At 37.6% G+C, this 15,971-nt stretch overlaps 1 protein-coding gene across 4 annotated transcripts in view; it reads right to left on the bottom strand.

Moving 5' to 3' along the window:
• Positions 1-400: 400 nt before the first annotated feature.
• The window catches only part of ARHGEF7 (Rho guanine nucleotide exchange factor 7), a 135,092-nt gene continuing 119,521 nt past the window's right edge, over positions 401-15,971 (bottom strand). For all 4 annotated transcript variants that reach the window (XM_068171196.1, XM_068171247.1, XM_068171307.1 and 1 more), the window contains 3 exons: positions 7,815-7,914; positions 7,163-7,217; positions 401-3,589 (listed from right to left, as the gene is read on the bottom strand). In XM_068171196.1, coding sequence (XP_068027297.1) covers positions 3,467-3,589; positions 7,163-7,217; positions 7,815-7,914 — 278 coding nt within the window. In that variant the 3' untranslated portion in view covers positions 401-3,466. The remainder of the gene's footprint in view (positions 3,590-7,162; positions 7,218-7,814; positions 7,915-15,971) is intronic.

Genomic DNA, 15,971 nt, shown 5'->3' with positions numbered 1-15,971 from the left:
CTCCCATTCTCCATGCCCCTATGCTGGTTATTAGGGGGAGTGGAAGATTAGAGCCTTAGGAATGGAGTGAAGTTCAGCTTGGAAATGAGTGGGGTTGGGTGTTTAGCTGGACTTGATGATCTTGAAGGTTTCTTCCAACCCAGTTGACTGTGAGTCTATTGCTCTAGCAGGTCAGGTTACCAAAGAAAGCTGAAATTTCTCAGTGCAAGACAGTTAAGATCCTCCTCCTCACCCCTCTAAACAAGCAAAATCCCAACAAATCCATGAAAAAAGCCCTTTCAAGATACTGTATCAACTATTAGATAGCAAAAGTCATTTATATGAAAGGCAAAAGAAAATTAAAGCAGTTTTCCTTCTTACTATCATAACCCACGAATTAGATGAAACATAACACTTCGAGTAGGGGAAAAAAAGTCATGGTTTAATTACAACAATGTAGCATGAACACTTTAGTAGTCGATACCAGATATTGAGATGCCTAAACTAAACTGGAGTTCTCCACAGATCCTGTAAACAGACACTCTAAATTCCCTACATGATTGGCATTAAGAAGGTTTATACAAAGGTGGTCAATTGTTCCGTCTTTAAGATGTCATGACATGGTGAGACAACACACACACATCAGTAAGTACAGAGAAATGTTATGCTACATTTTGGACAATTCAGAACCAAAAGTGCTTCACATCTACAGGATAAGAAATGGCTTCATCTCCTCATCCCTAAATGATGAGAGCAAAAAAAATAACCCTTTAATAGGTTAAATAAACAGTGCCCCATTTATCCATGCTTATATAAAGTTTCCAAGAATTCAGAAGGTCCGTGGTGAAATTTACAAGCTATATACAGTAGAAATTGTCAAAAGTTCAGATACTCCTTGGTTCCCAAAAGTCTGAAACTCATTCTCTGCACTAGGGGAAAAGAAAACAAACAAACAACAAACCATACACCCCATCAATTCTACATACAGTATTGGGGTGTTGTTCCCCCCCCCCTTTTTTTTTTTTCTCTTTTTCCTTTTTCTGTAAAAATTAAGCATCCCAATCCACCTTCAATAAAATAAGTCCTAAGTCCTGGTCATATTTAACAACTGCTTAATCCTAGTGTTTAAGGCATGTTCATTAGATGTCAGTATAGGGGTACTGTCAGAAATTATAATCACAGGTACAAAGAGTCAGCACATTTACATAGCAACGCCACTCTTTATAACACAAAAGTAAAACAAACTGTTCTGATGGACGTTGTTCCTGAGTTAAAACTTTCTAAGTACTGCTAAGATTAATGTTTTCCTTTTCATACTTCTTCCTCTGGAATGTCCTTTCACATACACTCAACTGAAAATGAAAATTCTCTCTGAAAATAGCCCAAATGTCAGAACGCAAAAATGCTAGCAAAATTCTAATTATACCAGCGGTCCAAAAAAACACTGTTTAGCCAAAGTGCTATGAATTTGCAGGACTTAGTGCCATTTAGCTCTAACCAAGAGTATTTTCTAAATATGAAGACAAATATAAATGTCAGTCCACTTTTTTCTTGCAACTGAAAACAATAGGAAGAGATTTCAGTATCAAGAATTGCAATTTTAAGGTTCTGTGAATAGAAGCAATTCTGACACTGTAGACATTTTTAGTTTTCCTATCTACCCTCCTCCCTTAGAATTAAAGGAAGACATTTTTAAATTGGAGAAACAAATTAAAATACCTTCAAAGATATTGAGCTTTTTAAATCATGCAATTAATTGTCTATCCGTTTTTTAGTTTTCATTCCCACAGGACTGTTTCTCAAGTAGGTAATCACTGACATCCTTTCCTATTAAAAAACCCCTGTTCTTGGCTGAGAAAAATGGATAGCTTTAAAAATATTTTTCATCAGATTCAAAATGTGCATGAGCATTCTCATCACTCTAATCATGCTGGTGCCAATTCAGTAAAGTTCACAGAAACATTTGCTCAAGTGGGAATTAAAGGTCACCAGAAAAAGAGGATGACAAAAGGTGTAACTCAGGTCTGTGCTATACCTGCACTTCTGACTGTCAGCTGAAGAAAAACCCCCTCAAAATTGCACCATCTGGAGTTTAATCCAAAGTGCGCTGAAATCAGTGGAAGAACAATGAGCTTTAATGGGATTAGTGTTTTAAGTGCTCCAACTGAAGCTCACTGTTCGCAGTGATGTAGCATCTCTTATTTTAAATACAAGACAAGGCTGGAGCAATTACACCTATCACACTAGGGAACAAAGGTGCTTTTATGCATTTTCAAATCTCTCAGCTGCACAAATTATGAATTACAGTACGATTTTTTAAAAAAATGAATCATATTTCCAGATTTGTTTCAATTTAGATCTGAGCAGAAAAGAAACCAGCATCATGCTGAGAAAACAGGGTGCAAAAGGAATGACTGATTCAACAGTCTGGGAAATCCAAACAGAGTCCTCCGTAGTGGCATGAGAAATGAAATTCCCAATCAAGTTCAGCTTAGCCCACGTGTCTTATGCACAAAGGCTAGCTAAAATTTACTCATTTTGACCATGAAATATAAATAGCAACAATTTATTCACAAAATTCTGGATTGGCTTGATTGTTTGGTGTTTTGTTTTTTTGTTTTAACAATCTGTATGATCTGTTATCAGCCAGCTGTATGTTTAAGCACAAAAAGAGAAAATGTAGTACGTGAACACCTAAAAGTCACAGTCATGAAAAGCAGGCCAAGTACATCAGTCTTTCGGTGGTCAAAGCACAACAGATTAGTTTGCCAAACAAGTGTGTGTGAATATAAATCTCAGGCATTAGTTTTGTTTAAAAACATTTCCACTGTCAATAAAGACCTTTCTGGATTTTAATACTGTTCTTAAAGAACTGTAAACTGTTCAAAAACATAGGCAAAGGCAAATTACAGTGAGGACTTAAATACAGTGGTCAACAGGAAAAACAGGGTTTTGAATTTGCATATGTGACGAGTGGCTAATTTGCAACAAATCCGTAAATATCCATGAAGAACTCTGACCGTTCCTAGGCAAGACAGTACTGCCCTCATTTCTAACACTTGTGACCATTACAATAACAAGAGACAACATTCCCCCCCCCAAAAAACCATTATCAGCCCTGATACAATCACATATGCATTCAAAATTACAGATATTTACAAGAAAAATATATATTTAATTAAAAAGCCACTGAAAAACATGGACGTTTAGTCAGGTGCTGCACTTTCTGCAAAATGAGGTAATTTAGATGCAAACAAATTAAGTTTAGTAGAGTTCAAGATCCATGGTCTCCACACAACGTACAGACTGCTTCAGTAAATGGCTTGACCCTTTCTATATGTCCAGAGCAAGAAATCACTAGATCCAGTTAAATCCTGTTTTGTAGTGCTCTTGATGCAACACTGACTAATGTCAGAAGGCTTCCCAGCTCCGTTTTACAAGTGGTCTTTCAACAGAAAGAAAAAAAAAAAAAAAAAGGGAAAAATAGTTATAAGTTGGTTTCATCCCAAGATGGATCATTCATGTTCTTCAGAACTTTTCTAACAAGCTTCTCCAAGTCCTTGCGCGCTCTCTGTTCTTCTTCCAATGATTTCTTCATCTTTTTGTTATCCTGTTTAATAGAGATAGAAATATTACTGTTTTGCTTGTGAGCTAGTTTGTTGTTTTGGTTTGGTTTCTGCCCCACCCCCCAGCCTATCTTTTCTGACCACATATATACACTCTCAATTACAAATTCTGAAGGCTCTCCTTAGTATGACTGCCATTAGCTGTACAAAAGCAAAGCCACCTAACTTTTCAGTTACACACAGTTACTTCACACAATGCAACGAAAACCACCAAATGGAAACTTGAGCTATTTCCTATTTATACTTAGAGGTCCTTTAAACCCAAGTGCTAGTACCAGATGGCAAATCTCAAATTCTGCTGCTCAAATCTCATCATTGAAGAGTAGAATATGTTTGTTGTTAATGGAGAAGGGAAATGGAGCAGTAAGTAGGACAAATATCCTTCCAGAGTCTCCTGTGACTGTAATGAGTTTCACAGTCTCAGAGAAACTTCTTAAAAACTTAACGCAAATTAACTCGCTTCAGTAGGAAAGCACATAGTTGAGAGGAGTATCTTGAAAACTTACATTCTCTGGAAAGATTTTGTGTCTGAATTTTAAACCACACAGATGACTGCCAACGGCCTAAGAGGAGTCTGAATTCCAAGGACCACCACCACTCGGAAAGTATTAGCAAGATGAGTCAGTTCGATATTGAGCACCCTCAGGTAATAGTGAATACCATGAACAACAGGACCTTAAGGATGCCACTGACCAAACCACAATAACACTTACATTGTTTAATCCTGTACAAGGTGATGCTGGCATCAGCAGGTAAGCACCCAGAAGGTAAGACAACATTATATTAAGGCCTCAAGACAAAAGCGTACAGGTGTTCAACATAGGTCTGCAGTCTAGGGCTCCCACTGGATTCTCATGAGCTGTCATTTACAGACACTTGAAGAAACAGGATGAGATCACAGCTGCTATCTCATTACCCTCAAGTCTGTTGAGAAATTCCAAAATTTCATTCTTTTCTTGTAGGTGCAGACTTAATTTATTTACTTACTAGCAATTCAGGATTGTAGTGTTCAAGGGTAGTACCTGTGGAGCAACAGCTGTGAATAACTTAGGGAATTTACTACATAAAGGATCCCTCTGTGTGGTGACTGACCAACAGGCAGTCTGGTATCTACACCAACCAATGCACTATGTAGAAAGGTTTTATTCATAAAGTCATTGGTCACTTGGTACCTTCCCAGCTCAAAGATTACTTCTGCTACATCTTCAGTTGACACCATCAGAGTAGCAAACCAATAAAAGCTTCTGAACTGAGAATTCTGATATAGGAGAAAATCAGCTGAGGCTTTAATACATCTGGGCTTTGGAAGATAAAAGTTCCAAAAAAATTATTTGGAAAGGTACCTGTCATGGTAGGGCCAAACGGGCCCAGCACAAACCCAGACAGGCCCTGATGTGTCTAGACATTGTCCCCCTCTCCCCACTCCTCCCTGCAGTAAGTCAGGATAATGTAGGAAAAGGAACAAAAGGATAGGACCTAATATGTCTGATAAACAACTTTTCTTCTGTGGAAAGAGCATGTGTACTGGCCACTGCTTATCTCCAATCTGGCCTTTTCTGCTTTTTATGGCCACAGCCTGGCAGAACTCCTTTTCAATGGGTAACTATGTGCTGGTTTCAGTTGCCCTATTGGCCCAATTGAATCTTGCACAACATATATATACAGGCTGACTTCTAGTTGCCTTTGCCTTGCCTTGCTTGAATTGCCTTCTTAGACCTGCCTTGCTTGAAGCTGCCTCAAGCTGTCCCTGCCTCAAGTTGCCCAGTCCAGAGCCTGGGATAAAAGCCATGAGCCTACTCACTGCAAGCTAGAGAAGCCATGAACCTTGGAGCCAGAGCCAAGCCTGCTTCCCCTTGCAACTAGAATTTTGCTGTGCTTCAGCATACCCAGGACAAAGCAAGAGCCCACTGCAGTCACTGCGTCATAAACAGCCTGCTATCTGCTGGAGCCAGACCAGCCCCAGGACCGTGTGGCATTCCTGACGGCAAGCAGCTGTGCCTGGCACACAAGAGCGCCCCAAAAGCCTCAAGAAAAAATACACAACAGCAGCACTCCCCACTTGGGTAGAATCAGCTGTGAGTAATTCATTGCCTCTTTGGCTTAATAGTTCTTGTTCTCCCCTGCCCCGTCCCCCCCCCAAAATCCAGGGGTCAAGCACCATTTTGTACTGGGTAATTAATCTTTCTATTATTCCTAATGGTCTGCTTAAAATGATTGTATGTGCCTAAATACTGTATATTCTTACTGTAGATATATTCTAACTGTACAGCAAACCTAATAAATACATTTTTGGCAAATGTTCATATTAATAAACAGTTATTAGTTTATTAATACCCATATTTGCCATATATTAATTATAAAGTTAACTAATTCCTTAACAGTACCAGAAAAGAAACCCATTGCTTGAAGTTCAGGAGAAGGTGGCCTTCTGTTTAAGGTCAAAACAGACCTGCAGGGCCTCAGTGAGGCAGCACACTTACCCTTTTTACAAAAGCAGACAAGAATATTAGTGGGTTATAGTATTGCTGCTGGCCTTATGTGAATTGTATTAAGAAAATTTAAAAATACTATCAAGTTTGAATCAAAGCCAGAATACACATGCTTTGCATGTTGAAAACAGTAGAATTTGAGTATTTAAGGTATTGACTGTTCTACTTCACAGAAAACACACAGCATCCTTAGAAATACTTGGTACGCTCAGAGATGGGCTAAGACTTTGGATTCACATTAATAGCCCAAAACCTGAAGTAAATTGAATACAAGTCCATTTTACATTAACAAAGGAGATTTTATCCAGCTTCTGGAATCACAACTGTTAAATGTCAGTTAGCAAATTCACACACTGAAGAGTGAGGATAAATTCAATGCTTTCCACCTACACGTTAAGCAACAACTATGTGCAGCATTATTAACACGGTTTAAAGAGGCTATGTCCAGACAAGAAAAAGTTACTTCTAAAAAACACCTCATGCTGGAGACAAAGTATCAGATACAGCTTCCATAGAAGCAACTTAGGTGAGATCTTGCACAATTTCCCCATATGACAAGGCAGCATCTTGAGCTAACCTTAAGCTCCCATTAAAGAAAAGCCACCGGAAAATGTGTCTGGAAACGAGCAGCTTCAAAAACTGATTTGTCAGAGGTGTTCAGGTTACTGAGAGACCATTAATAAAGGCCTAAGTTGATCCAAACATTTATATTATTAAAGTTATACATTACACAGTCTCTACAAGCTTATTTTGCTGGTGACACAGCAAAACTGAATTTGCTTAACAGTTTCAATGTTTCACAAGCTGTAAAAATCAAAAAATAAATTACAATGTATCTGAGTAAGTCACCTCAGAGAGAAGATACTTAACACTATTCTCAAATGGTGGTGCTCCAAGGACTGATGACCACCACTTTTTATCAAATCATTATATTAACTCTGAAAAGTGGATCTAGTCCACAATTCAAGCTCATCCCTGTCAAAAGAAATCAACTGACAACACGTTATTTTTATAAGTAAAATTTCCTTTCCATTCTCCATGTTGTTATAAATGTAGCAAGTTACAAACCTGTCTTAACTCCTGTACTTCATCCTTTAATGCATATACGGTGTCAACAAGGCTTCTAAAATGAGAAAAGATGATCTGTTACAACCAGTCTCAGAAATACATGTCCTAATCTGTTAAACTGCTAAGTGAAATGCATTTTCTGTAAAAGCCCTAAGCCCACAACTAGCAGGTCCTTTCAAAGTTGTGAAAAAAATATTGTGTCTTTATCTTGGTTTAGATTCAATAAGGCAAGGACCAGCTTCTGTAACAGAATACACCTCTCAAGCCTACACCAGTTTCTATATTACACCTTTCTGCAACAGAACTGTACTACATTTCCAACAAACACCTTAAAAAAATTGAAATAGAAGGACACCACATACTAACTATAACAATGACACCAACTTAATATTGACATCCTATAGCACTTAGAAAAATTCCTACAAAGTGAAACATACTCTTTCCGCTCCAAGAAGTGGTAAGTTGCATAGCACAAAGAAACCACACTACAAGCATTTAAATGAAGGCACTTCAAGGACTGGCAGCATACTCAAACAGCTCTGTTCCCTACTGCAAATACACCATACACACACTGCTATAATGGGAAAGAGGAGGAGAAAGAAGAGTACAAAATTTACTGATTTAATCAAACATTCATTAAGTGTTCTCTTACTTCTCTTCTATAACAGTCTGACCATTGCTTTTAGTTTCTTCTACAATGATCTTTTCTTCTTCTGGAAGCAGGACTTGAGGAGCGGATTCTTTACGAGAACCTGTTACAAGAATAAATTACAAAATGAGCAACTCAGATACAGATGAAGCATTTTAAAGATAATTATTTCATTCATTGTATTATACACTTGCAAGACCAAAGTATATCACTCTCCATTTCCCCCTTCCCTCCATACAAGCTATTGATATGTTTTTCATATCTAAAACCACAGCCTTACAACAGCAAAAAAATTGTCTGTTTCCTACCCTGCTGCTGCCATTACTTCTGTGTCATCGATGAGGATGCTACATGCATTTAAAAACCAGAGATTTAAGCCTCAAGAACAGATTCTGATCTCACACCGACACAAATGCAAGAAATAATTCTACTTTAAACCAATTACTCTATCAGTAAGGAGCAAAACAGTAGTATTGAATTAGAGTGATACAGGAAAAAAAAAGTTAAAACTCCTTTTGCCTGAAACACCATAAACAGTAGTGTGCACACATCTATGTACATGTACACTTCCATATAGCTTTTTGTCCTATAACAAAATACACACATTGTATTTAGTAAGTATTTTTAAAGGCAGTTAACAGCTTGACAATAAAACTTCCCAATATTTCAGTATCTTCCAAACATTTTTCCACCACCATTACAATTTCTAACATCAAGATAATACACATGGATTCTAAAAAAAAGTAGCTCTGAATAGAAAGATCTACAGCTCAGATGTGCATCCATTCAAACATTAAGTATGTCTTCTAGAAACACTAAGTGGGCTGGAACAAAATTAGAAGCACTCTTTAAAAGAAGGTCTGTGATTGTATGACTTGATCTGTAAGTAAATTGCTGTATAAGCATTTGTTCAGAATTCAAACAGCAGCTAAGGCATTAAAGTTCTTGCATATTTTAATCAAAGTACCAGTTTTAAGAAACGAAGTACACTTGCCTACCAATTCACTGTAATGAACTTTCATTAACCAGTAATGTTATAAGCCTAGAACAGTTTGAGCGGATAACTCGGTTCTACAGGATGCGTACCTGTCAGGAGAAATTAGTTAGCTCTTGCTGAACAGCTCCTTTGTGATAACAGTGCTTTTTTCTTTTATGGGTCATGATAAAATACATAAGCTAAACACACAAAAGATGAAAGAAATCAAGCTCATCAAAAAATACTGAGTTCCCTGACAGCTGCAGTCTTGACATCTGAACAACAAGGTTGCAGGGACTATAGTTTAGCAGTAAGTGTTAAGGTACGTAAACTATTTTAGCAAACAATGACACACATCCTTCAATAAAGAAAACAGTTTCTTTAGCTGACAGTAAAGATCAAACGTATCAGAACTTGATGCTCAAAATTTTACGGAATAAAGAAACCTGCAGATTTGAGAACAGAATCTTGTCCTTGAAAGCTGCAAGTTCTTCATCCCACTGAGTGAATAAATCATTTAAGGGTTAGTATTCTTCCACTCCCACTTCTTTTCCAAGGAAGGAACCTATAAAAAACAAGCACATCCAAACTCTGTATGCAGCTCAAGGATATTTCCCCATTTGCACTATCCACCTCTGACAGTAAAAAGTTGTCTGATCTTTATTTCAGTTAATTGGTTGCTGCTCTGCTTTATTAGACCAGGAGATTACACAGAGCTAAACATTAAGAATTAACTGGCAGCAGCTGCTGCCAGATCGCTACATTTTGGGTCGCTGTATCAATGTGGAGTAACTCAGTCCAGTATGTGCTGAGTGAGTCACTGATCAAAGGGAGATTAACTGCCACACATCTCTCACCCATGACCCTTCTATCAAATGGAACAGCACATTATATTTTATCTCTGCGTAGAGCTGCATCCAATTGTCTTTGCCTGGTCAGAGTGACACGGGTCCTTGCAAGGCAGAAATAGGGAGGAATAGAAAGCCTTTTTTAAATAAAAAGTAAGTCCCAGCTTTACAGCTATACACACATATGCACTTATGTGCAGACATCTGGTTTATACCAGATGTCTACACCAGCTTATCTTCATGTGTGTGCAGCATAGCACAGTAAATACTTAGCACTACTGAGAGACAGAGTGCCATTTCATTAAAACCAAAACATTCACCAACACTGTACACAAAGCAACCACAGAGTACACACACACACACTTACATGGTGCAAAACTGTTGCTGTGAACACTGACCTGTGTCGCAAAACATGAACTATCTCATGGAACTGAGGACATCACTAGGCAAGAGTGAACTCTTGCCTTCATTGCTCCAGTACTGTTGATCACAAATTTTGATCTGTCTCTCAGAACCCTCGTTGCTCTTATGGTTTCTGCTTAAGAAAAAATAAAACTCCCACTTCATCTTTTTCCCCAGTTTGCTTTCCAAGAGTTTCGGGGTTTCAGGTTTTTGTTGTTTGTTTGTTGGGTTTTTTGGTGTTTGATTTTGTTGTTTTTTTTCTCCCTCCCCCCCCTTTTTTTTTTGTTTGGTTTGGGGTTTTGTTTGTTTCCCATGGATATTTTTTCCCCTTAAATGCAGCACTTGCTAAGTGTCAAAGTTAAAAACACACTGCACATCTAGCCTGCAACAACAATCCCTATCATGAGTATGAACTCAGTCAAGTTATAGGCAAAGCAAAGCTACTTTGCTGTCCTGCTTTTCTGAACCATTTATGCCAGAAGCTCATCATTAATTTTTTTAAAGACACATTGTCTAGCAATTACTTCTAGAGGGAACTCCAAGCAGAGACAATACTTACTCAGTCTTGTTTCAAGTAAAATAGGCCAAAAGAATATTTACACCGACCTCCATCAACTCTAGCCCTAAATCACCTTGAGACAACCAAAAGTACAAGATTAAAAGAAAAAGTAAACCAAAACAAAATGGACACCCTCCCTAAAGCTTTACAAACAGGGATTTATTTTGTTCCCTCTTTTTTAGGGGTATTGGGGGAAGTAAGGTGGATGGGAGAAGAAAGGATGTTTAGCAAACCCAGACAATTTCTTGAAGATTAGCAAACAAACGGTAAGGCTGAGTAAGTTGCCATAACTTTTCAATGAGGAACTCCTAAAGCCAGCACCTTGTAAAAATTTCCTCACTCTTTAGAAATTTGTTGCCTATTTAAGGCAAGCCAACTGACAACATTGAGATTCAACTAATCATTTATATTCTATCAGGAAAATAAGAGTATCTATTCCATATTTCTCTCTCAGCTCTGAAATGGACAGTAAAGCATCACAAGGCTTTTTGAATACTATACCCTAAATTACAGGTTTAGCCAATTTAGCCTCTGAAGGAAACCAAGTAAAACAGCCCACCTCGCACTCAGACCAGGGCTACAGACCTTTGCAATACCCACTAAGTAACGTGGTGTGACACCTGAGACGAGAACAGGCCCGGGGGGTAGCAGTTCCCTACTTTCAGTTTTCAGCGTCTAATCCCCTGTCTAGTCAGGCAAAGCAGAAAACAGTTCTGAGCATTTCTGGAAAGGAGGAAGATGAAACCTGTTTGGATTATTTATGGAAGACTTTATGACAAAAATTCACTTAATACCTGTCTGAAACTGGTAGAACGTCAATCCTAGCCCTGGAGTACAGTCTTAATACTACAATGAGAAGAAACTAGAGTGCAGACTGAATGACAGAGGTTCTCTGTGATGACCCTTCGCAAATAATCACACAATCTGAGCCTTTTGTTCTATTTCCTCCACACAGAGCATGGCATCTTAAAAAAATGGTTGATACAGCACCATAATGATTCCTAACAGAAGTCAGGTATGTGCTAGTAATAAATCTGGTCCTTTATACTGAATGTTAGCAGACGTGTGAACACAGTCCAGATGTTTTGCAGAGATCTTAACACATCAGTCAAGAGAAGGAAGAGAAGTAGTAGGATAAAATTCAGATACCTTTTCACTTTAGTCAGATATTAAATCTCTATGTCCAAAGACCTTGTCTATTCAGGGACCATTTAAGCTAACTGTAAAGTTGAGGTGGGTATTCACATCACAGACTTAAGAGTCCTCAGTTTAAAACCACCTCAACCCAGTCAGGAAAGAACAAAGTTCCTTCCTCCAGTAGGCCACCTGGAAGAGAAGGCTCAACCAAGGTACATTCACAGTGATACTCTGCAAAGAGTGTGCCTTCTTCCAGTGACTATGAGGATCATAGTTTAAGCTATGGCAGTTGGATGTGAGAAGGGTGGTTAATTTTATACAACACATGGTATAATTTGAGAGACCATCAGCAATGATTCTGTTGCACAACTTTCAAGTATTCCCGTTTTCTTCAAATTTTCATAACTTTGCTTAGTAGAGGTAAGGAGAGAAACAAGGCACAAGAGTAGAGTGTTAGAAACAGTACTTGTAAATATACAATTTGTTTGTTCACCAACTTTCCTAGGCTCTCTCCGCAATCTAAGAAGCTCTTTGAAATTATCTCCTTGAGCTTCAGAAACAGAAGTCTCCTTTGCCACTGAAAAACAACTACATGCACAAGCAACTATTTAGATCTACTATTAGCCACAGGTAGGTACAGGCTTGTAAATTTCCTGGGGAGAAAAAAGTTAGACAAAAAGTAAGAATTAGCTGTCATTTAAAACATTCAGTATTTCATTGCATTAGTTATATTAAAGATGTTAAAGTTGATGAGCAGACCTGCCAAGTTAACCTTCTCTTTATCAATGTATCTTTAATGAAGTCTTTATATGAAGAATCCAAACCCCTGTGCTCCCAGACTCTGCACTGGAAAAAATAAAATCCTTCATGCTATGGATCTGCCAAAGTCAAAAAGGAGGCCTTTAATACCTTTGTGCAGATAATGAATCAGAATCCAAACATCAAGTCAAACAAATTCACTGCATAAAATACGTCATTGTTTGCAAGTTCTTGGGAAAATTTTAAAGAGCTGTTGGATTAGCATGGAGTTGTTTGGATTTTTTTAACTAATAGTGGTATACAAACAGTAAAAAGCCCCACGACTCAGATGGCAGACCTACACAATTTACAGTAAAATGTTTCAACAAGTAGAATGAAAGTAATTGAAGTGGACTGCAACACATACAACTCCATATATAAGCATTAGTCATAAGAACAGAATGAAGCGTTTGAAAGACAGATACAACATCTGAAGAAGTGGGATATTTCTAAGACATTTGGAAAGAGCTATCCCAACTAAACTTCCTACATTTCACTAACCAATACAAAACCTTCCAATCAGAGGGCTATGGGGGGGGGCTAAAACTAAAGTTGCTACTATCTTAGTGGAAAAAAAGTGATGACTGACATCAACACAGAAGTAGGCGGTTACTTCATTTATTCTAGTGTAAACATTTGACTGTGCATATTAGCTTATTGTTTTATTTAAAAATCACTCAAAGTATGAGCATCTTTTAAGTAGAAACACTAAAAGACCGATTGTTTTTATTAAAACAAAAATATTGTAATAGTGTATCTTGAAAATATGTAAGGCTATAGAAAAGAGTATCATAAAATTTCTTTCTGGTAACGGACCCATAGAAGTAGGTTTTAGATTGTTACAGTAATTCAGCTTGTGCATTTATCTGAGAATACACCAATCAAAAAAAATGAAACAAAAACAAAAAAATCAGTTAAAGGGATAGGGAGGCAACAGAAAAACCTCTCTGTAGATAACAGTATCTCTGAATAGGAGTTTTTCTTGATGCTTTTGTATTTTGTGTTTTTGTCTTGGTTTCATTTTGTTCTGTTTTGGGGGAGCGTTTTGTTTCATTTGTAGGTTGCATTTTATTGTTTTGGGTTGTTTTGTTTTTTTTTTTTTTAAGATACAGAAGGATACATATTCCACATGACATGGAATTTCCTGTAGTGGTCTACTACATTAAACAAGGGTTACACATGTATGCCAAAAAAGCTCTTTCACTTCATTTGATTCCTCCAGGAAGAAAGGAGAGAGGAGAAAGGAGGCATGGGGAGAAGAGAAACTTAAATGTTAAGTTATGCTGTCCTTTCCCCCTGTGCAATAATTAAATATTGAAGTCACAGTCTAGCAAATGCAAAATTTATTTCAACTGTACATAACAGATGTCCTTTTCATATAAAACAAAACACTTAGTTGGTATATGCAACCACAAACAATATGCATACTGTACAGTACAATGCAACATTCAGATATACATCCATTTTGTATTTTTAAAAGGCAGTCACCTGAAGATGGCTTCTCCCATTCACAAATGAAGTGCACAATAGATTATTTTTCCTATGTTTTTGCCACTATATACACATTAGTGTGTTTTGGCAAGATTACGCCAAACACCTAATTAATACTGGTTGGTTTCAATTGATGGCAAATATTAATTCATGGAAACACTGCATAAGCCATGTGAAGAAGGGCTGGCAATGGCTTGAACCTACCTTCTATTTCAGATCCTCCATCCTTCCAGTGTATTTGCAACTGTACACACATAATTTACAGAATTGCATAAACATAAGGTACTATCATTACCATGACTAGAAGTTCCACAAAAATAGAAACACTGAACCTTTGGACTGAATACCACCATTTCCACATTTGCCATGTTTTGTTTTGTTTTAAAAAGCATTTTGCATTAATACCCATGGTTATTTTGCAATATTTTACAGCCTGGTACACTGAAGACAAAATGATTAAAAATGTGGGGCAATGTTAATATGAGGATACAAAATATAAGATATTCTAATAATTATAATAATTACTTAAATGCTACAATAATTAATGGTGGTAAACTGTCAAAGCTTTGGTGCATAGAAAGTCAATAAAATCTTCAGGTCTGGATAACAAAACATTCTGTGTGATAAGGGAAGTTCAAGTGCAACAACCATATTACAAACTCGTATTTACACTATATAACATGAAACAGACATAAAAGAATTACTGTTTATCCAATGCAGGAAACATTATTCAACTAGAACACCACAGCTTAAGAAACAGAGTTAAAAAAACCCAAAACAGTCCATACTTTCTATATATGTTAAAAAAAAACAAACCAACACCCAGAAACTGACTGAAAGGAAGAGGGGAGTGAAGTGGGTTACAAATGTGCTGTGAAATGGTATGGAGCACACATCTGATTTTTCTATGAACACTCCTCCACTTTGCAAAGAGCTTCAACACACAGAAGCCCCTGACCATTATGTTAGTACATCTAGTCATAAAGTGTACCCCTGAACACTCTCCTCTTTAAGCCCCGCTGCGTTTTGTTAGTTGTATTTCTGAATGGCAACAACAGTGAGAGATGATAAAGCAGGTGATCAAACAAGACTGAATGCAAATCTGCAGAAATGAACTGATTTGGAATAATTCCTCCATGCTGACCACCTTCCGGACTCATGCACATCTAGCAATCACTAACTTTCTGATCATGTAACCTGCAAAAAGGTATTGATTATGTTTTAAACAGTGTGATCAAGTTCCTAGGCATCAGTTAATTGCACCATGATCCTTCTGAATTTGTCCATAGACTAATACCTGAACAATGGATAACATGCTTACTTGAAAAGAGGTAAGGGAATCGCATTTGGGGATCCTGGTGAAAATCAGAACTGTTTCTGTGCTTTCATGCTTTTCTCTAATGCTAATGAACATTTTGAATACATGTCATTTCTGTTTCGATGCCAATTACTTCATCCACAAGACAGGACACACACACTTCACCCCAGCAGTGCCACAGGTGCAGGTTCAAGACCTTCAGCTGTGCACAGCATGTCACAGTTCTCTGAAAAGCCAACACAACTGTAAGCGAAGAGCTGCTGCTGCAAACAAACCTGCTCGTGAAAACTTACATGGCAATAAAATCTGTCACAGGCATGCTTCAAACAGTGTAAACTCAAAAGTCAAGCATTATTCAGAACTTCAAACAAGCCAATGTGATGGCAAGTGTGCCTAGAGTTTCAGATGCTTGACACTTGAGCCTCCATCATGGGGATCATTTCCATCTTATCTTATCAAGAAGAATTGCCAATTGGGAGTTGACAGCGCTGCATTTTAACAGGCAAGTAAAAATCTAGACCCTGCTTTCTGTCACACTACTGCATACAGTGAAGAGACTGTGTGACCAGAGGTAACAAGAGATTACCAAAACACTGCACATAATGAGCATGGACTGCCAGGTTTTCATGAC

The sequence above is a fragment of the Melanerpes formicivorus genome, unplaced genomic scaffold (assembly GCF_026170545.1).
Source record: "Melanerpes formicivorus ecotype bairdi unplaced genomic scaffold, bMelFor1.0.p_v2 SCAF_1, whole genome shotgun sequence".
In the NCBI taxonomy this organism is placed as follows: Eukaryota; Metazoa; Chordata; class Aves; order Piciformes; family Picidae; genus Melanerpes; species Melanerpes formicivorus.
The sequence above is the reverse complement of the archived record's forward strand: the minus strand, read 5'-3'. Positions and strand labels throughout refer to the sequence as shown.